General features: G+C 72.8%; 3 protein-coding genes across 4 annotated transcripts; all 3 read left to right on the top strand.

Annotated features, from left to right (window-relative positions):
* Positions 1–841: 841 nt before the first annotated feature.
* Positions 842–3,168, top strand: S100A10 (S100 calcium binding protein A10). Of its 2 annotated transcripts, none has more exons than XM_068415306.1 (3): positions 842–906; positions 2,051–2,189; positions 2,744–3,168. In XM_068415306.1, exons 2-3 carry the CDS (start codon positions 2,058–2,060, stop codon positions 2,903–2,905), a joined length of 294 nt encoding a protein of 97 aa, XP_068271407.1. In that variant the 5' UTR covers positions 842–906; positions 2,051–2,057; the 3' UTR covers positions 2,906–3,168. The 2 variants fall into 2 exon arrangements, with proteins under 2 accessions (XP_068271407.1, XP_068271406.1); XM_068415305.1 differs by having other exon boundaries at positions 848–906; positions 2,021–2,189.
* A 6,016-nt stretch (positions 3,169–9,184) lies between these two features.
* On the top strand, positions 9,185–12,195 carry RORC (RAR related orphan receptor C). Its single transcript, XM_068415155.1, is given in 11 exon segments — positions 9,185–9,259; positions 9,326–9,467; positions 9,781–10,083; positions 10,323–10,444; positions 10,533–10,665; positions 11,015–11,122; positions 11,194–11,304; positions 11,653–11,670; positions 11,673–11,736; positions 11,738–11,762; positions 12,037–12,195. Coding segments are annotated over 10 exon segments (1,056 nt in total). The 5' UTR covers positions 9,185–9,259; positions 9,326–9,454.
* An 887-nt stretch (positions 12,196–13,082) lies between these two features.
* TDRKH (tudor and KH domain containing) lies at positions 13,083–16,015 on the top strand. The gene is made up of 12 exons (XM_068415276.1): positions 13,083–13,206; positions 13,484–13,590; positions 13,698–13,887; positions 14,010–14,149; positions 14,222–14,492; positions 14,611–14,777; positions 14,867–15,039; positions 15,157–15,221; positions 15,313–15,464; positions 15,546–15,671; positions 15,763–15,859; positions 15,995–16,015. The coding sequence occupies exons 1-11, from the start codon at positions 13,083–13,085 to the stop codon at positions 15,856–15,858; spliced, it is 1,611 nt and encodes a 536-aa protein (XP_068271377.1). The 3' UTR covers position 15,859; positions 15,995–16,015.
* Positions 16,016–16,419: the final 404 nt, after the last annotated feature.

The following is a 16,419-nucleotide window of genomic DNA, read 5'->3' as shown; positions in this document are numbered from 1 at the left end:
AGGAGACCTTTGGGGTGGGGTTGGCTGGTGGGGGGCTGAGGGCGGGGGGCTCTGGGGACAAAGGGGGAGCCATGGGGGGGGCCATGGGGACAAGAGGGTCCCTTGGGGATTGGGGGGCTGAGGGGGGGATCCCTAAGGATTTGGGGGGGCTGGGGGCTCCCCTCTGGAGGGAGGGGGTCCTTGGGGGGACCCTGGGGACAAGGGGGGGCTCTGGGGGGGGGTCGCTCCCCAGGAACAGGCCCCCCGGGCCGGGCTCGCCCTGCTCCCCGCCGCCGGCAGGTGGCGCCAGGCGGGCGGGGCCGCACCCCTTGTGGGGGGGGGGGGCACCCCCGGGCCTCGCCCCGGCCCTGACCCCCCCCCGCCCTCCACCTTTGCCCCCTTCGGGGTGGGGAAACTGAGGCAGGAACGGGCCGCCCCGGTGCCCCGGGCGGTGGGGGGGGCTCAGCGGCCCCGGGGGTCCCCGTGTGTGTCCCCCCCCCCTCCGCAGGCGGCACCCCGGGGTGCTGCGGGGGCGGCGGCGCCACGCGCGGGCTGCCGCGGGGCCCCCACGCAATTAGCAGTAATTAGTGCCGCACGCGCCAGGGTTACGTCCCCGCGGGGGTGGGCGTGGGGACGGGGACGGGGGGGTCCCCGGGGGTGTCCCGGTGTCTGGGGGGAGGTCCCGGGGGTCCCCGGGGGTGTCCCGGTGTCTGCGGGGGGTCTCCGGTGCCTGGGGGCAGCCCGGGGAGGGAGCGGGGGGGGCAGCGGGCGGGGGGGTCCCGGGGGGGTCCGTGCTGGGGCGGGGCGGGGCGCGGGTGAGTCAGCCCCGGCCCCCCCCGGCCCCCCCGGCCCGCCCCCGCCGTGCCTATCCCGGGCGGCGCCGCGCCCCGCCACTGCCCGCTCCGCACCGCTCCGCTCCGCACCGCCGTGAGTACCGGGGGGGCCCCGCGACCCCCGCTCGGGGGGGGGCCCAATCCCGCACCCCGCTCTGGGGGGGGCCCATCCCGCACCCCGCTCGGGACGGGGCGGAATCCCGCACCCCGCTTTGGGGGGCTCAATCCCGCACCCCCCTTTAGGGGCCCCCCCAGTCCTGGCCCCCCCCCGCGAGTGGGGACCCCCCCAGTCCTGCCCCCCCCTCCCAGAGGGGGACCCCAATCCTGCCCCTCCCGTTACGGGTGGGCCCTATCCTGCCCCCCCCCCCGCCCCGCAGCGGGACCTCCGGGCATTGCCCCCCCCCCTGCTAAAGGGGGACCCCACCCCGCACCCCCCTTGTAGGGGGACCCCACGTGGGCCAGGGCGCCCCCAGGGCCACCCCCCCCTCGCCACCCCCCGGGAGGTCTGGGGGTGCCCGGGGAGGGCACATCCCCCCCCCAGGAGATGCCCCCGCGCCCCGGGGGGGGCTGAATCCTGCCTGGGGGGGGGATTGCAGAGCTTGGGCTGGGGGGGCCGGGGAAGGGCTGGCCGGGGGGTCCCCGGTGCTGAGCGGGGGGGGCCCAGCCCCGCCGCCCTCCCTGGGCCCCCCCCAGGTTTTCGGAGGCCGCGGGCTGGGTCGGTTCCTGTTTCGGTGCCAGGCGCCCGCGCTGGGGTGTGGCACCGGTGTCCCCAGCCCGGTCCCCGACCTTCCGGCAGCCCCGGGGGGGGCACACTGGGGTTGGGGGGGGTCCCACGGGACAGGCGTGTTCCCGGCTGCCATCACCCCACACCTCTGCCAGGCCCAGGCCCCCTTCCCAAAGTGATGGGGGGGGGGTCCCGGTGACCCCGCGGTCATGGGGAAACTGAGGCAGGGCTCGCCCCGCCCGGGGCGGAGAGCGGGGGCCTTGTGCAACGCCCCCCCTGACTCACTGGGCTTCCCCAGGGCCCCCCCCCGAGCCGGGGGGGGGGGACACACGCGGGACACGCCCGCAGGACATGGCGTGTGTCCCCCCCCCCGCCCCACCCCGCAGCGCGGAGCTGAGTCATTCCCGGCGGCTGGAAACGCGCTCATGGGTGTGATGAGCGGGGCCGGGCTCGGCGGGGGCTGAGCCGTGTCCCCCCCCCGCAGCACACCCCCCCTGAGCCGTGTCCCCCCCAGCCCCGCCATGCCGTCCCAGCTGGAGCACGCCATGGAGACCCTCATGTTCACCTTCCACAAGTACGCGGGCGACAAGAACCACCTGGGCAAGGAGGATCTGCGGGCGCTCATGGAGAAGGAGCTGCCCGGCTTCCTGGAGGTGCGGCACGAGCGGGGCCGGGGGGGGGCTGGAGACCCCCAGGATCGGGCCCCACAGCACCCCAGAGTCAGCCCCCATAGCCCCCCAGGATCAGCCCCCATAGCCCCCCAGGAGCAGCCTCTGTAGCCCCCCAGGGTCAGACCCTGTAGCCCCCCGAGGCCAGTCCATGTGGCACCCCAGGATCAAGTCCTGTAGCCCCCCAAGTTCAGCCCCCATAGCCCCCCAGGATCAAGTCCTGTAGCCCCTCAGGGTCAGCCCCCATAGCCCCCCAGGAGTGGCCACCATAGCCCCCCAGGAGCAGACCCCGTAGCCCCCTGGAGTCAGCCCCCATAGCCCCCTAAGATCAGCCCCTATAGCACCCAGGATCAAGTCCTCTAGCCCCCCAGGATCAGCCCCCGTAGCCCCCCAGGATCAGCCCCCGTAGCCCCCAGGCTCAGCCCCGTAGCCCGCTGCCAGGAGGGGCCCCCCCACCATCCCACCCCAGGGGTGCCCCCACCCCGCACAGGGGCCCCGGTGCCGGGCGGGGGGCCCTAACCCCGGCCCTGTCCCCCCAGAACCAGCGGGACCCCATGGCCCTGGACAAGATCCTGAAGGACCTGGACCAGTGCCGGGACGGCAAGGTGGGCTTCCAGGGCTTCTTCTCGCTGGTGGCCGGGCTCGCCATCGCCTGCAACGACTACTTCGTGCTGCACATGAAGCACAAGGGCCGGAAGTGAGGGCAGCGCTGGGGGGGTGCCCCCCACCCCTGGGTGCTGCCCCCCACCCTAGAGCACCGCCCTGCACCCATGGGTGCTGCCCCAGCACCCGTGGGTGCTCTCCCCCAACCCAGAATGCTGCCTTGACACCCATGGGTGCTGCCTCCCCCACCCCAGGGTGCTGCCCCCCAACCTGGAGTGCTGCCCCCCCCAGCCCTGGGTGCTGCCCTGACACCCCCCCTGCTGCCCCCCACCCCAATAAAGGTGTTTTGTACAACGCTGGAGCTGCCTCGTTCCCTGGGGTCCCCACCCCCGGTGTCACTGTCCCCCTGGGATCCCCATCACCCTGATGTCCCCACCCCCTGGTGTCCCCAGCCCAGGGGTCCCCTATAGGGGCTGTATGGGGGTCTATAGGGGCTGCACAGGGGTGTATGGGGGTCTATAGGGCCCATACAGGGCTGTACGTTGGCACACAGGTGCCCTGTAAGCGCTGCGGAGGTTTGTACGGGGCTGTAGAGGCACCTAAAGGGGCCGTAGGGGCGGGTTGGAGCTATAGGGCCTGCAGAGGGCTGTATGGGCACGTATAGGTGCCGGTGAGGCCTGCACAGGCTCTATAGGTGCGTATGAGGTGCTGTAGTGCCCCAGAGCTGCACAGAGGGGTGTAAGGGCTGTGAGGGGCTGCATGGGGTGTATACGGGCGATGTGGGGGTCCGCAGGAGCTGCACGAGGCTGTATAGAGGGGTGTGGGTGTCCGGAGGGGCTGTATGGGGCGGTATAGGGGTCTGTAGGGGGTCTGTAGGGGCTGTATGGGGCGGTATAGGGGTGTATAGGGGGTCCTTAGGGGCAGTATAGGGGTTTATAGGGGTCTGTAGGGGGTCCATAGGGACTGTATGGGGTGGTATAGGGGTCTGTAGGGGTCTGTAGGGGCAGTATAGGGGTCTATAGGGGTTTATGGGGGCTGTATGGGGCGGTATAGGGGTCTATAGGGGTTGTAGGGGGTCCATAGGGGCTGTATGGGGCGGTATAGGGGTCTATAGGGGTCTGTAGGGGGTCCATAGGGGCAGTATAGGGGTCTATAGGTGCTGTATGGGGCGGTATAGGGGTCTATAGGGGTCTGTAGGGGGTCCATAGGGGCAGTATAGGGGTCTATAGGTGCTGTATGGGGCAGTATAGGGGCCTATGGGGTCTATAGGAGCTGTATGGGGCAGTATAGGGGTCTATAGGAGCTGTATGGGGCAGTATAGGGGTCTATAGGGGTCCATAGGGGCTCTATGGGGCGCTATAGGGGTCTATAGGGGTCTGTAGGGGGTCCCTCGGGGCGGTCGGGTCTCTAAGGGTCCCTGGGCCGGGAGTGACGTCACCGCCCCCTTCCAGCGTGGCAGCACCGGCTCTCCCTGACAGGGCGTGACGTCACCGGTGACCTCACCGACCGGGGCGTGACGTCACAGCCCGCAGCCGCGTGACGCAGCGGATGGGGGGGGGGGTCCCCATCCAGCCCCGCCCCCCCCCCCCCGCATCGGGCCGGACCCCAACGAGCACCGGGCACAGGAGGGGGGGAGGTGGGCGGGGCCACGAGCGGTGGGCGGGGCCGGGGGCGGGGTCAGAGCGGGTGGGCGGGGCCAGGGCGGGGCCGAGCGCCCCCCGGGGGCAGCGCTGAGCGCGGCGGCGGGCGGAGCGCGGGCGGTGCGGGACGGGGGACACGGACACGGACACGGGACGGGGACAGGGACAGGGACACGCCCGGCCGCGTGGCCGAGGGTCCCCCGGGCCCGGGGGGCGCCCACCAAAGCCTCAGTTTCCCCCGTGACCCGGCAGCGCCCGAACCCCCGGGGGCGCCTGGGGATGGGGGGGTGTCCCACGGCTGCACCCCAGGGCCGGGCACATCGGGAGGCTGGGGGGTCCCACAGATGCACCCCAGAGCGGGCACCTCGGGGTGCCAGGGGGTCCCATCGCTGCACTCCAGGGCCGGGCACATCGGTGTGCCGGGGGGTCTCGTGGCTGCATCCCAGGGCCGGGCACATCGGGGTGCCGGGGGGTCCCACGGCCGCACCCCAGGGCCGGGCACATCGGGGTGCCGGGGGGTCCCGTGGCTGCACCCCAGGGCCGGGGTCATCGGGGTGCTGGGGGGTCCCACAGATGCACCCCAGAGCCGGGCACATCGGGGTGCCGGGGGGTCCCACGGCCGCACCCCAGGGCCGGGGTCATCGGGGTGCCGGGGGGTCCCATCACCGCACCCCAGAGCCGGGCACATCGGGGTGCCGGGGGGTCCCGTGGGCCCTGGGGGTGTCAGGGTGCCCCAGGGGGTTTGGGGCCGCGGTGTCGGTGCCCGCCCGGACGCCCGGGTTCCTGCTCCGCTTCCCCTGGGGTCACAGGGGTCAGGGGCTCGGGGGGCGCCCCCGGCCCCCCCCCCACCCCTCCGTACCTCAGTTTCCCCCCATCCGCGCTGTGGAAAGTCGGAAATTTCCAGTGCGTGGGGCCGGGGGGGCAGGATGCCGGGGGGGGCAGGATGCCGGGGGGGCCCCGGCGCCCTTATAACGCTCGGCCGAGCCGCCCGCGCCGCCACCGCCGCCGCCATGCGAGGTAGGGCCCGGCGCGGGGGGCTGCGGGCGGGGGGCACACGCGTGTGCGGGCGTGGGGGAGCATGCAGGGCTGGGGGAGCGGGGGGCATGTGTGTGCAAGCGGGGGAGCTGGTGGGGCGCGCGTGATGATGGGCACGCGTGTGTGCACGCGTGTGGGAGCGCGCAAGTGTGTTGGGAGCGTGTGAGAGCGGACGTGCGCACACGGAGGAGCACGGGAGCGGGTGCGTGTGCAGGTGGGAGCGTGCCGGGGTGTGCACGCGTGTGTGCGAGGGTGTGGGAGCGTGCAGGGGGGTGCGTGTGTGTGTGCAATCAGGGGAAGCTTGTGAGAGCGGACATACGTGCATGTAGGAGCCTGCAGGCGTGTGTGTGTGTGTGCAGGGGTGAGGGAGTGTGTGTGCATGTGTGTGCAAGCATGTGGGAGCAGGCGGGGGTGTGCATGTGTGTGTGCACAGGTGTGTGAGCGTGTGAGAGCAGGTGTGCAAGCCGTGGGAGCAGGAGGAGCGTGTGTGCAACGGCGTGAGGGCACACGGGGATCCGTGTGCGTGTGCAAGAGGGTGGGAGCGTGTGTGCAGGCATGTGTACACGTGTGAGAGCACCAGGAGCTGCCGGGGCACGGGGGCTGCGTGTCGGCGTGTTTTACAGCATCACACGTGTTTTACAGTTCACACAGGCGTGTTGGCACATGTTACAGCACGACCGTGCACGCTGTGGCGTGTGCGGGTGTGTTTCAGGGCAGGCGTGCAACGAGGGTTGTGTAACTGCGTGTGCACGCGCTACGGGGCCTGTGCATGCACGTTACAGCATGTTGCTGCCTGTGCACGCATGTTGTGGTCTGTAGCTACGTGCAAACACGTATTATGGCGTGTGCACACATGTCGCAGGGTGGCACAGCGTGTGCGGGTGTCGTACACGCTGTACCATGTACAGAGCGTGACGTGCAGGCGTGTGCGGGCTGTGCACGCGTGTTGCAGGGTGTGTACGTGCATTACAGTGTGTGCACGCGTGTTATCGCATGTTGCCGCGTGTCCCGCGGCGCCGGGCAGCCCCGTTTCCCCCCCAGCTGCGGCTGCGAGCGCCGAGGCCGTGGGCACGGTGCCCCGGCACCCATGGGTGCCCCCGCGCACCTGCGGGTCGGGCGCTCGCCCTCAGATGTGGTGGGGGGTGGCAGCTGCGCGGGGCCGGCGCAGGTGACACCGACGGGGACACGGACGGGGACACGCAGGTGGCCCCGCTCCCGCGCCGCCCCCACCCACAGCCCCCTTCCTTTGGCACTGGGGAAACTGAGGCAGGGGGGCCAGCGCCCCTGGGTGCCGGGGCTGGGGTCCCCGGGGGTCCCCTCCTTCCCCTGGGTGTCGTGGCATGTTGGCCTGTGCCGTGACGTGTCTGCCCGTGTCGTGGCGTGTTTTGCCGTGACGCCGCACTGGGGTGGGTCGGGAGCGCCGGGTCGTCCCCCCGCCCCAGGGGTGGCGGGTGCTGGTGGGTGCCAGCAGGTCCCCATGGGTGCTGGGGGGGCTGAGGGTGCTGGTGGGTGTCACTGGGGCTGACGGGTGCCAATGGGTCCCTGTGGGGCTGAAGGGTACCGGTGCGTGCCAATGGGTGCCAATGGGTGCTGGTGGGGCTGGTGGGTGCCTATGGGGCTGCTGGATCCTGGTGGGTGCCCATGGGGCTGGTGGGTGCTGATGGGGCTGGTGGGTGCTGATGGGTGCTGGTGGGACTGTGGGTTACTGGTGGGTGCTGGTGGTGTGTTCCCATGGGGCTGGTGGGTGCTGATGGGGCTGGTGGGTGCTGGTGGGACTGTGAGGAACTGGTGGGTGCTGGTGGTGGGTGCCCATGGGGTTGGTGGGTACTGATGGGGCTGGTGGGTGCTGGTGGGTGCTGGTGGGACTGTGGGTTACTGGTGGGTGCTGGTGGTGGGTGCCCATGGGGTTGGTGGGTGCTGGTGGGGCTGGCGGCACCGTTGTGTGCCCGGGTCGCCGGCGGGTGCCCAGGGGCAGCGGTGCCCGCCGGTACCTGGGTGCGGTGGGTGCGGTGGGTGCCGTGGGAGCGGTGGGTGCCGCCGGGTGAGACCTCGCCGACCTCTCGCCGCCGGTTCCCGGCAGGAGCGGCCCCGACAGCGCTTCCCGGCAGCCGCCGCCGCCGCCGTTGACTAATGCGGGCGCCGGGCGCGGGGCTGAGTCAACGCGCCCGATCCCGGGGGCCCCGGGCCGGCCGCGCCGGGGGGGTGCCCGGTGGGTGCCCGGTTCCCGGTGCCCGGTGCCGGATGCGCGGGCGGCCGCCGGGCCCCCGAACTGGGGCGGGTGGAAAAAGCCGACGAGGCAGATTCGGCCGCGGGAGGAAGAGGTGCGGGGAGCACACGCGTGTGCACGCGTGAGGGAGCAGCCGCGGGCATGCACACGCGTGTACGAGGGCGCGCGGGAGCGTGTGTGTGCATCGGCGGGCGCGTGCCGGGCTGTGCAAGCGTCCCCGAGCGTGCGAGAGCGTGTGTGAGCACGGGCAGGTGTGTGCAGGTGTGCACGGGCATGCACGAGCGTCTGTGGACGCGTGCGAGCGTGCGTGGGCGTGTGCCAGCACGGAGGAGCGTGCACGAGCGCTCACGGCTTTGCACAACCCTGTGCGAGCGTGTGAGAGCGCAGGCAGGTGTGCCCGAGCGTGTGTGCACGTGCCCACGCGTGCCCGAGTGTGCACCAGCCCCCCGACATCCCCGTGCTGGAACGAGCACACGTGGGCGTGCACGAGTGCACACGCCTGTGAGCGTGCGAGCGTGTGTCCCCCAGCGTCCCCCAGCCCTGCCGGTTTGCTCTGCTGTCCCTCTGCTCCTGCGGCCCCCCCAGCCCCGGGGTCCCCTGGCTCCGGTGCCCCCCATCCCCGTGCCCGCACCCCGTGCCCCCCTGCCCACGGGTGCCGTGCCAGGGCCACCCCGGGGCCCCGCCGTGCCGTGCCGGGCCGGGCCGTGCCGGGGCGCGGGCGCCTTCCTGCGAGGTGGGGCCGTGTCCCAGTTGTGGCTTCGCCGGCACCCGCTGCCGCGGCGGCGTCGGCAGCGCCCGGCGTCCGGCTGGGCCCACCCTGCGCTGGGGCCGGGGGGGACCTGGGGGGCACCCGGGGGGGACCTGAGTCCGTGGAGGACGTTGAAGCTCACGGGGTGCCACAGGAGCCTATAGGGTGCCATAGGAGCCCGAGGGATGCCACAGGAGCCCGTAGGGTGCCATAGGAGCCCGTAGGGTGCCATAGGAGCCCATAGGTGCCATAGGAGCCCGTAGGGTGCCATAGGAGCCCATAGGGTGCCACAGGAGCCCATAGGGTGCCATAGGAGTCTATAGGGTGCCATAGGAGCCCATAGGTGCCACAGGAGCCTATAGGGTGCCATAGGAGCCCATAGGTGCCACAGGAGCCTATAGGGTGCTATAGGAGCCTATAGGGTGCCATGGGAGCCCGTAGGGTGCCACAGGAGCCCATAGGGTGCCATAGGAGCCCATAGGTGCTACAGGAGCCTATAGGGTGCCATAGGAGCCCATAGGGTGCCATAGGAGCCCATAGGTGCCATAGGAGCCTATAGGGTGCCATAGGAGCCCATAGGGTGCCACAGGGGCCATGTGAGCACACACGGTCCCATGGGTGCCCCGTGAGCCCCGGGGGGCTGTGGGTGCCTCGGGGGGGCTGTGGGTGCCCCGGGGACCCCCAGGTGGGTGCCCACGCCACCCTCCCACCCGCAGCCCACATTGAGGTGATCCCCTGCAAGATCTGCGGGGACAAATCCTCGGGGATCCACTACGGCGTCATCACCTGCGAGGGCTGCAAGGTGGGTGCCGGGGGGTGCCGGGGGTGGGTGCCGGGGGGCCGGGGGTGCCGGGTGACCCCCGCGCAGGGCTTTTTCCGGCGCAGCCAGCAGAGCAGCCTGAGCTACGCGTGCAGCCGCCAGCAGAACTGCCCCATCGACCGGGCCACCCGCAACCGCTGCCAGCACTGCCGCCTCCAGAAGTGCCTGCGCCTCGGCATGTCCCGCGACGGTGGGTGCGGGCGGGGGGACCCGCTGGGTGCACCCCACACCCCATATCCCGGTGCATCCCCCCACACCTGGGCGCACCCCCTGCTCCCCCCGCCGGTGCCCCCCCGGGGCTGTGCCCACCTGGGGACCTCGGGACCCCCCACGGGGCCGCGGCGTCCCCGGGAGGAAGCGGAGGGGCCGCGGGTGCGCCCGGAGGAAGCGCACGCGTGGGGCCGGAAAGCCCCGGTGCCGCGGCGATGTGGGTGGCGGGCAGCCGGGCCGGTGCGCGCACACGCGTGTGACACGCGTGTCCCCCGGCGCCGTGTCCCTCGCAGCTGTCAAGTTCGGCCGCATGTCCAAGAAGCAGCGGGACCGGCTGCAGGCCGAGGTGCAGCAGCAGCTGGAGCGGCGCGAGCGGGAGCGGGCGGGCGAGGCGGCCCCCGCCGCCCCCCTGGGCCTGCCGGGGTGCCGGGGCCACCCGCTGCCCCCCGGGGCCGCGGCGGAGCCGGAGACGGGGCGGCTGGAGGGGACCCAGCGGGGTCCGGACGGGGACGGGGACGGGGACGGCCCTGACTTCTACCCCCACCCCGGTGTCAGCAGCCTCCTGGAGTCACCCACAGCCTCCGGCGTGGAGATCGGTGAGTCGGGGGGTGCCACGTGCCCACGGGGGCTGGGGCTGTCACCCAAGGGTGCCCGGTGGTGGTGGGACCTGGCTCTGTCACCCATGGGTGCCCGGCGGTGATGGGACCTGGCTCCGTCACCCACGGGTGGGACCTGGCTCCATCACTGCCGGGTGCTGGCTGGTGGCGGGTCGCTGCCCATGGGTGACACGGGGCAGGGCCACCCGTCCCCGAGCCCCGTCCCCGCGTCCCCGCAGAGCACCTCACCCAGAGCGTCCTCAAGTCGCACCGGGACACGTGCCAGCTCCGCGCCGAGGACCTGCAGCTGCGGCGCTGGGACACGTTCTCGCGCGAGGAGGTCTGCGCCTACCAGCGGGAGGTGAGGCCGCGCCACGGGGACGGAGGGGACACGGCGGTCCCCGGGGCACCGGGGGGGGGTCGTGCCGGGGGTGACGGTGGTCCCGCAGCCCCCCGAGGAGATGTGGCAGCGCTGCGCCGGGCGCGTCACCGAGGCCATCCAGCACGTGGTGGAGTTCGCCAAGCGCCTGCGCGGCTTCCGCGACCTCAGCCAGAACGACCAGATCGTCCTCCTCAAGGCGGGTACGGGGCCACCGCGTCCCCTGTCCCCACCCCGGGGCCACCGTGTCCCCTGTCCCCAGCCCTGGGGCCACCGCGTCCCCCTGTCTCCCCAGCCCCGGTGTCCCCAGGCAATGGGGTGCTCTGGTCCCATCAGGGAGGTGACAGTCCCATGGGTCCCACTGGGGAGGTGACAGTCCCCAAGGGCCACCCCAACCTCACTGGGGAGGTCACAGTCCCATGGGTCCCACCGGGGAGGTGGCAGCCCCCAGCACTGGTGCCGTGGGGGCACCGCCCCAGCCCCGAGCAGCGGCACCGCAGGGCCCCGTGTCCCCGGTGCCACCGTCCCCGCTGTCCCCGCCGGCGGCGGCAGGCGCCATGGAGGTGGTGCTGGTGCGCATGTGCCGGGCCTTCAACCCCGACAACCGGACCGTCTTCTTCGAGGGCAAGTTCGCCGGCGCTGAGCTCTTCCGGGCCCTGGGTAGGGCTGGGGACACAGGGGGTGACACGGGGGCACACGGGGGGACACGCGGTGACCAGGGCTCCCCCCAGGCTGCCACGAGCTCATCGGCTCCATCTTCGACTTCGCCCAGAGCCTCTGCGCCCTGCAGCTCTCCGAGGGCGAGGTGGCCTTCGTCACCGCCCTCGTCCTCGTCAACGCCGGTGAGGGGCCCTGCGCCCCCCCGGGGTGGGGGTGTCACTGTCCCCCCTTGTCCCTGCCACCCTGTGCCTCTCCCGCCCCGCTCTCTGTCCCAGCCGCCCCTGTCCCCATTCCTGTCCCTGTCCTGTCGTGGCCCCCACCCTGTCCCCACCCTCATCCCCCCTCCCCCCAGCCCTGTCCCTGTCCCCACCTCTGTCCCCATCCTCATCCTGTCCTTGACCCCATCCTTGTCCATCCCCACCCCTGTCCCCATCCTGTCCCCATCCCCACACCCCCACGTCCCCATCCCTGTCCCTGTCCCCACACCACCCCCATGTCCCCATCCCCACACCCCCCTGTCCCCGTCCCAGGCCGCCCGTGGCTGCAGGACCAGGCCAGGGTGGCCCGGCTGCAGGGACACCTGGAAGTCGCCTTCCGCCTCCTGCTGCGCCGGACCCGCCGCGAGGGGCTGCTGGGCAGGGTAGGGGCAGGGGGTGACACACGTGTCCCCTCCGTGTGTGAGACGTGTCCCCTCCATGTATGTGACACATGTTCCCTTGGTGTGTGTGACACTCGTGTCCCCTCCATGTGTGTGACATGTGTCCCTTCTATGTGTGATGCGTGTCCCCCGCGTGTGCATGACACGTGTGTCCCCTGCGTGTGCGTGACACACGTCCCCTCCGTGTGCGTGACGTGTCCCATGTCCGTGCCACGCGTGTCCCCGCGTGCGGCATGTGACGCCCGTGTCCCCGCAGCTGCCGCCGCCGGGGCGCCTGCGGGCGCTGTGCGCGCAGCACGTGGAGCAGCTCCAGGCCTTCCGCCGCCGCCACCCCGGGGGGCCGCACGCCGCCTTCCCCCCGCTCTACCGGGAGCTCTTCGCCCCCGAGGCCGAGACCCCCGGCGGCGCCCGCTGAGCCCCCCCGGCCCCTGCCCGCCCTGACACCCGGGAGTGCCCCGTCCCAGGGGGGTGCCCCGTCCCCCGGGGGTGCCCCCGCCCCACGGAGCAGTTCGGGGTCCCGGTGTCTCCGGGGGACACGCGTGGGCCCCCCCCGCCCCGGGAGGCGCCGGGGGGGCCTCGGCCGCACCGAGGAGCAATAAAGGCGTTGTGGGGGACGGCGCGTCCGTGGGTCCGTCACGGGGGGACGGGGGGGGGGGGGTGACACGGTGACACGCGCGAGCCCCCGGGACCCCCCGGCGGCGCCACGCGGGGCTGAGACCCCCCCTCCGCCCTACGGGACGCCTCGCCCGTCACTCACCGCTCAGGGCGGGTCCGAGCCCCCTCCGCTGCTCGCGGATTGGCTCCAGCCGGCCGCCGCGCGGCGCGGATTGGCCGCTTTATTCCCAGGCAGGCGCTGTGCCCCGCCCCCTCGCCCCTCTCCTCCCGCCCCCTCCTGTGGGGAGCCCTTCCGGCGATTGGCCGCCGCCTCTTCGGCGGTGATTGGTGGGGAGGGGAGGAGCCGCGCTATGATTGGAGCGCGGCGGGAGGGGGGCGGGGCTAGTGGCGGCTGGGCGCGTGAGGCGGCGGTGGCGCGAGGGGCGGCGGGGGCGAGGCCGGTACCGGGGGGCGCCGGGCCTGGGGGGAGCCGGCACCGGGGGGCGCGGGGGGAGCCGGTACCGGGGGCTGCGCCGCCGGGCCGGGCTCCACAGGCGGCCTGAGGCCGCCCCGGGTAGGCGGCGGGACCGTGGGGGTCGGTGCCCGCCCGCTGCGGCGGCTCCTCGGGGCACCGGCGGCCGCGGCCTGTCCCGGTGGGAGCCGGCCCAGGAGGCCCGAGCGCCTGCTCCTCCCTCAGGCCGCGGGGAGATGGCAGCGGAGCGGGGGCCCTGGGGCAGCCTGACCCCCCTGCAGAAGGCCGCGGTGGTCCTGGGGGTCCCGGCCGGCGCCGCCGTCCTCTACGTGCTGTACCGCCGGTACCGGGAGAGCCGAGGTGGGTGTCGCAGCCCCCCGTGGCGTCCCCTCCCCTCCCACGCGTGGGCTGGAGCGCTCAGCCGCCTCCCCCGTACCCCGGCCTCCCCTCGCCTCCCCCGGGCGCGCCGAGGTGAACAGCCCCGGGGTGTTCCGCGCTGCTGGGGCCCTCCCCGGGCCGGGGGGGCTCTCGCGGGAGCTTTGCCCCCTTCGAGTGTCCCCTGGGCTGTTTATAACCCCGGGGGGTTTCGCTCTCCCCGCGGGGGTGGTCGTGGGGACACGCTGCCGCTTCCCCTCAGAGGAGCGGCCGACCTTCGTGGGGGACGAGGAGCTGGAGCTGGAGATGCGGGTGCCCCGGGCAGCCGTGAAATCCATCATCGGCCGGCGGGGAGCCACCATCAAAAGGGTGAGGGACGCCGGAGGCTCAAGGGCCCGGTCGCTCCTGCGGGGCGTCCCCTGGGAGCCCCAGCGAATGGCAGCGGGGGGCTGGTCCCCCCCACGCTGTGCCCGCAGCTGAGGCAAGAGACGGGGGCTCACATCGACATGGAGGAGGAGGAGGAGGGCGAGGAGACGGCGCTGCTGATCTCGGGCTCCCCCAGCCAAGTCTGCCGGGCCAAAGCCGCCCTCCACCAGATCGTGGCGGAGAGCGTCCCGGTGTCGGAGCAGCTCTGCGTGCCCCAGAGAGCCGTCGGCAGGATCATCGGTACCTGAACGCCCCCCGGGAGGCAGGGGACACCGCTCGGAGCCGGAGAGCGGGATGGGGGTCCCTGGCTCCTGCTCTGAGTCCGCTCTGCCTCGGTTTCCCGGGGCTCGTGTGTCCCGCAGGCCGGGGCGGCGAGACGGTGCGGGGCATCTGCCGCAGCTCGGGGGCCAAGGTGCTGTGCGAGCGCGAGGCCGACGCCGGCCCGGCCCCCGTCAGGGTCATCCAGATCTCGGGGACGCGGCGGGAGGTGGCAGCCGCCAAGGTGAGCGGGAGGCGGCGGGGCTGGGGGGCGGCTTGGCCCACCCGGGCCCAACCCTCTCCTCTTTCCCTCCAGAAACTCATCCAGGAGAAGCTGATGGAGGACGACGCCTTCCGGAAGGAGCTGGCCCAGGCGACGGGGACGCGGTGCCAGCGCAAGCAGCCCCTGGGCACCCGGCGGGAGCCGCTCGGTGACGGGGCGCCGGAGCACGGGGGAGAGGAGGGGGGCTCGTCCTGGGGGGAAGACTCGCTCCTGGGCCCCGCCACCTGCGAGGGGGTGGAGGAGCAGAGCGAGGAGCTGGAGGAGCCGGCGGCAGGGCCTGAGGCGGCGGTGCCGCAGTTCGAGGGTAAGGGAAGCGTTTGTGTCGTCCCCGGGGCGCAACGGGGAAGCGGCGCCGGGGGAGCGGGTTCGCCCGGGTCCCCCCCACCCCGCTCTCACCGGCACTCCCCGCCCCGCTGCCGCAGTTCCCAGCCCCGATTTCAGCTTCCACGCCGACGAGCACCTGGAGGTTTACGTCTCTGCCGTGGAAAACCCCCACCGCTTCTGGGTGCAGCTCGTGGGGCGGCGCAGCCTGCAGCTGGACAAGCTGACGACCGAGATGCGGCAGCACTACGAGAGCAGCGGCCGCGCGGTGAGGGCCCCGGGGCGCCGGCCTCCTGTCCCCCCCTCGGCGTGTCCCCTCGCCGGTCCCAGGGCCGTCACCCGCCCTGTCCCCCTCAGGCAGAGCTCCCGACGGTCCAAGCAGGGGACATCGTGGCCGCTCCCTACATGGACGGCAGCGACTGGTACCGAGCGCGTGTCCTGGGCCTCCTGGAGAACGGCAACTTCGACCTGTACTACCTGGACTTCGGGGACAACGGGGAGGTCCCGGGCACGGCGCTGCGAGCCCTGCGGTGAGTGTGGGCGTCACCGGGGCAGTTTGGTGTTGTGTGGCACGAGGAGCTGCGGCGATGCCCCGGGAGAGCCGGTGGCACGGTGTGACGGTGCCTTTCTCTTTCTCTCCCTGCCAGGAGCGACTTCCTGAGCCTGCCCTTCCAGGCCATCGAGTGCAGCCTGGCCGGGGTCGCGCCCGCCGGTGAGCGGGGCAGGAGCCGGGGGGCTGGATTGGGCCGCGTCCCTGCCCCGGTGCCGCCCGGGCCCCGCTGACCGGCCGCTCTCTGCGGCAGGGGACCGGTGGGAGGAGGCCGCCCTGGACGAGTTCGACCGGCTCACGCACGTCGCCGCCTGGAAGCCGCTGCTGGCGAAGATCTCCAGCTACGTCCCGGCTGGGCTCTGCCCCCACCCCAAGGTCCAGCTCTACGCTGTCCACGGCGGAGAGGTGAGCCCCGGCCCGGGGCGCTGAGCCCCCCGCAGCACCCCGCTCCCCCGGCCCTCACCCCCGGCTCTCGTTTCCGCGCAGACCCTGGACGTGGGAGCGGAGCTGGTGCGGCTGGGCTACGCCGTGCCCTGTCCCCAGGAGGAGGAGGAGGAGGAGGAAGGGGTGCCGGGGGACAGCCCCCCGCAGGAGGCCACCGTGGAGATGCCGGTGAGCAGACGTGGCGCCGGCCGCCTCCTTCCTCACCCCGAGCCGCCCCGGGGGCCTCCGGGCCCGGTTAACGCGGCTCTTCCCGGTGCAGGAGGACGGCAGCAGTGCCTCCCTGGAGCCCCTCTCCTCCGAGCCACGGCTGAGCCCGGCTGAGACCCCCCTCGCCCTCTCCTGCCTCAGCCTTTAGGGTAAGCCCCGGTGCAGACCCCTCGTGCCGGAGGAGACACCAGTTACACCAGTAACGTGTGATCTGGTGCCGCTGGTTCCCTCCAGCACCTGGTGTCCCCTACAGCGGCTCCCTTCTCACCCCCCGCTCTGCGCAGACACTGGCAGCGGCCAGGACGTCGTGGGGGTGACGGAGGGGAGCTCCCGGTAACGGCCCCGGGGCAGGCGGGCGTCTCAGCTCCGGGGGCCAGCGAGGCCAGGGACCCTGCGTGGGACAGCGGTGCCCACCCGGTACCGCCCGTGTCTCTTCTCCCCGCGGTTGTTGTTGGATTGTTTTCGCCCCAGCCCAGTTTCGGGGCGAGGGGAAGGAACCGTTTTGGTGTCCACAGTTAATAAAATGGAACGTTTTGGAGCTTCCCCCCCTGCTCCCTGCCCGCAGCGGGGCCTGGGATCCTGACAGGGGCGAGACCCCCAGCCTCTGAGGGGGTTTTCCAGCCCCTGTGGTCCACGGGGGGAGGCTGTCAGGGGCCAGTCGGTGAACTTGGACCAGTCAGGGGAGAACTGGGACCAGTCACGTGTGAAC

This window comes from Nyctibius grandis, chromosome 17 (assembly GCF_013368605.1).
Source record: "Nyctibius grandis isolate bNycGra1 chromosome 17, bNycGra1.pri, whole genome shotgun sequence".
Taxonomy (NCBI): Eukaryota; Metazoa; Chordata; class Aves; order Nyctibiiformes; family Nyctibiidae; genus Nyctibius; species Nyctibius grandis.
Note: the sequence above shows the minus strand (reverse complement) of the source record. Positions and strands in the feature narration are given on the sequence as shown.

Coding starts and splice junctions, on each gene's coding strand:
- S100A10 (XM_068415306.1), top strand. CDS start 2,058: ATGCCGTCCCAGCTGGAGCACGCCATGGAGACCCTCATGTTCACCTTC. Junction 2,190..2,743: donor AGCTGCCCGGCTTCCTGGAG/GTGCGGCACGAG, acceptor CTGTCCCCCCAG/AACCAGCGGGACCCCATGGC.
- TDRKH (XM_068415276.1), top strand. CDS start 13,083: ATGGCAGCGGAGCGGGGGCCCTGGGGCAGCCTGACCCCCCTGCAGAAG. Junction 13,207..13,483: donor CCGGTACCGGGAGAGCCGAG/GTGGGTGTCGCA, acceptor GCTTCCCCTCAG/AGGAGCGGCCGACCTTCGTG. Junction 15,222..15,312: donor GGCCGGGGTCGCGCCCGCCG/GTGAGCGGGGCA, acceptor TCTCTGCGGCAG/GGGACCGGTGGGAGGAGGCC.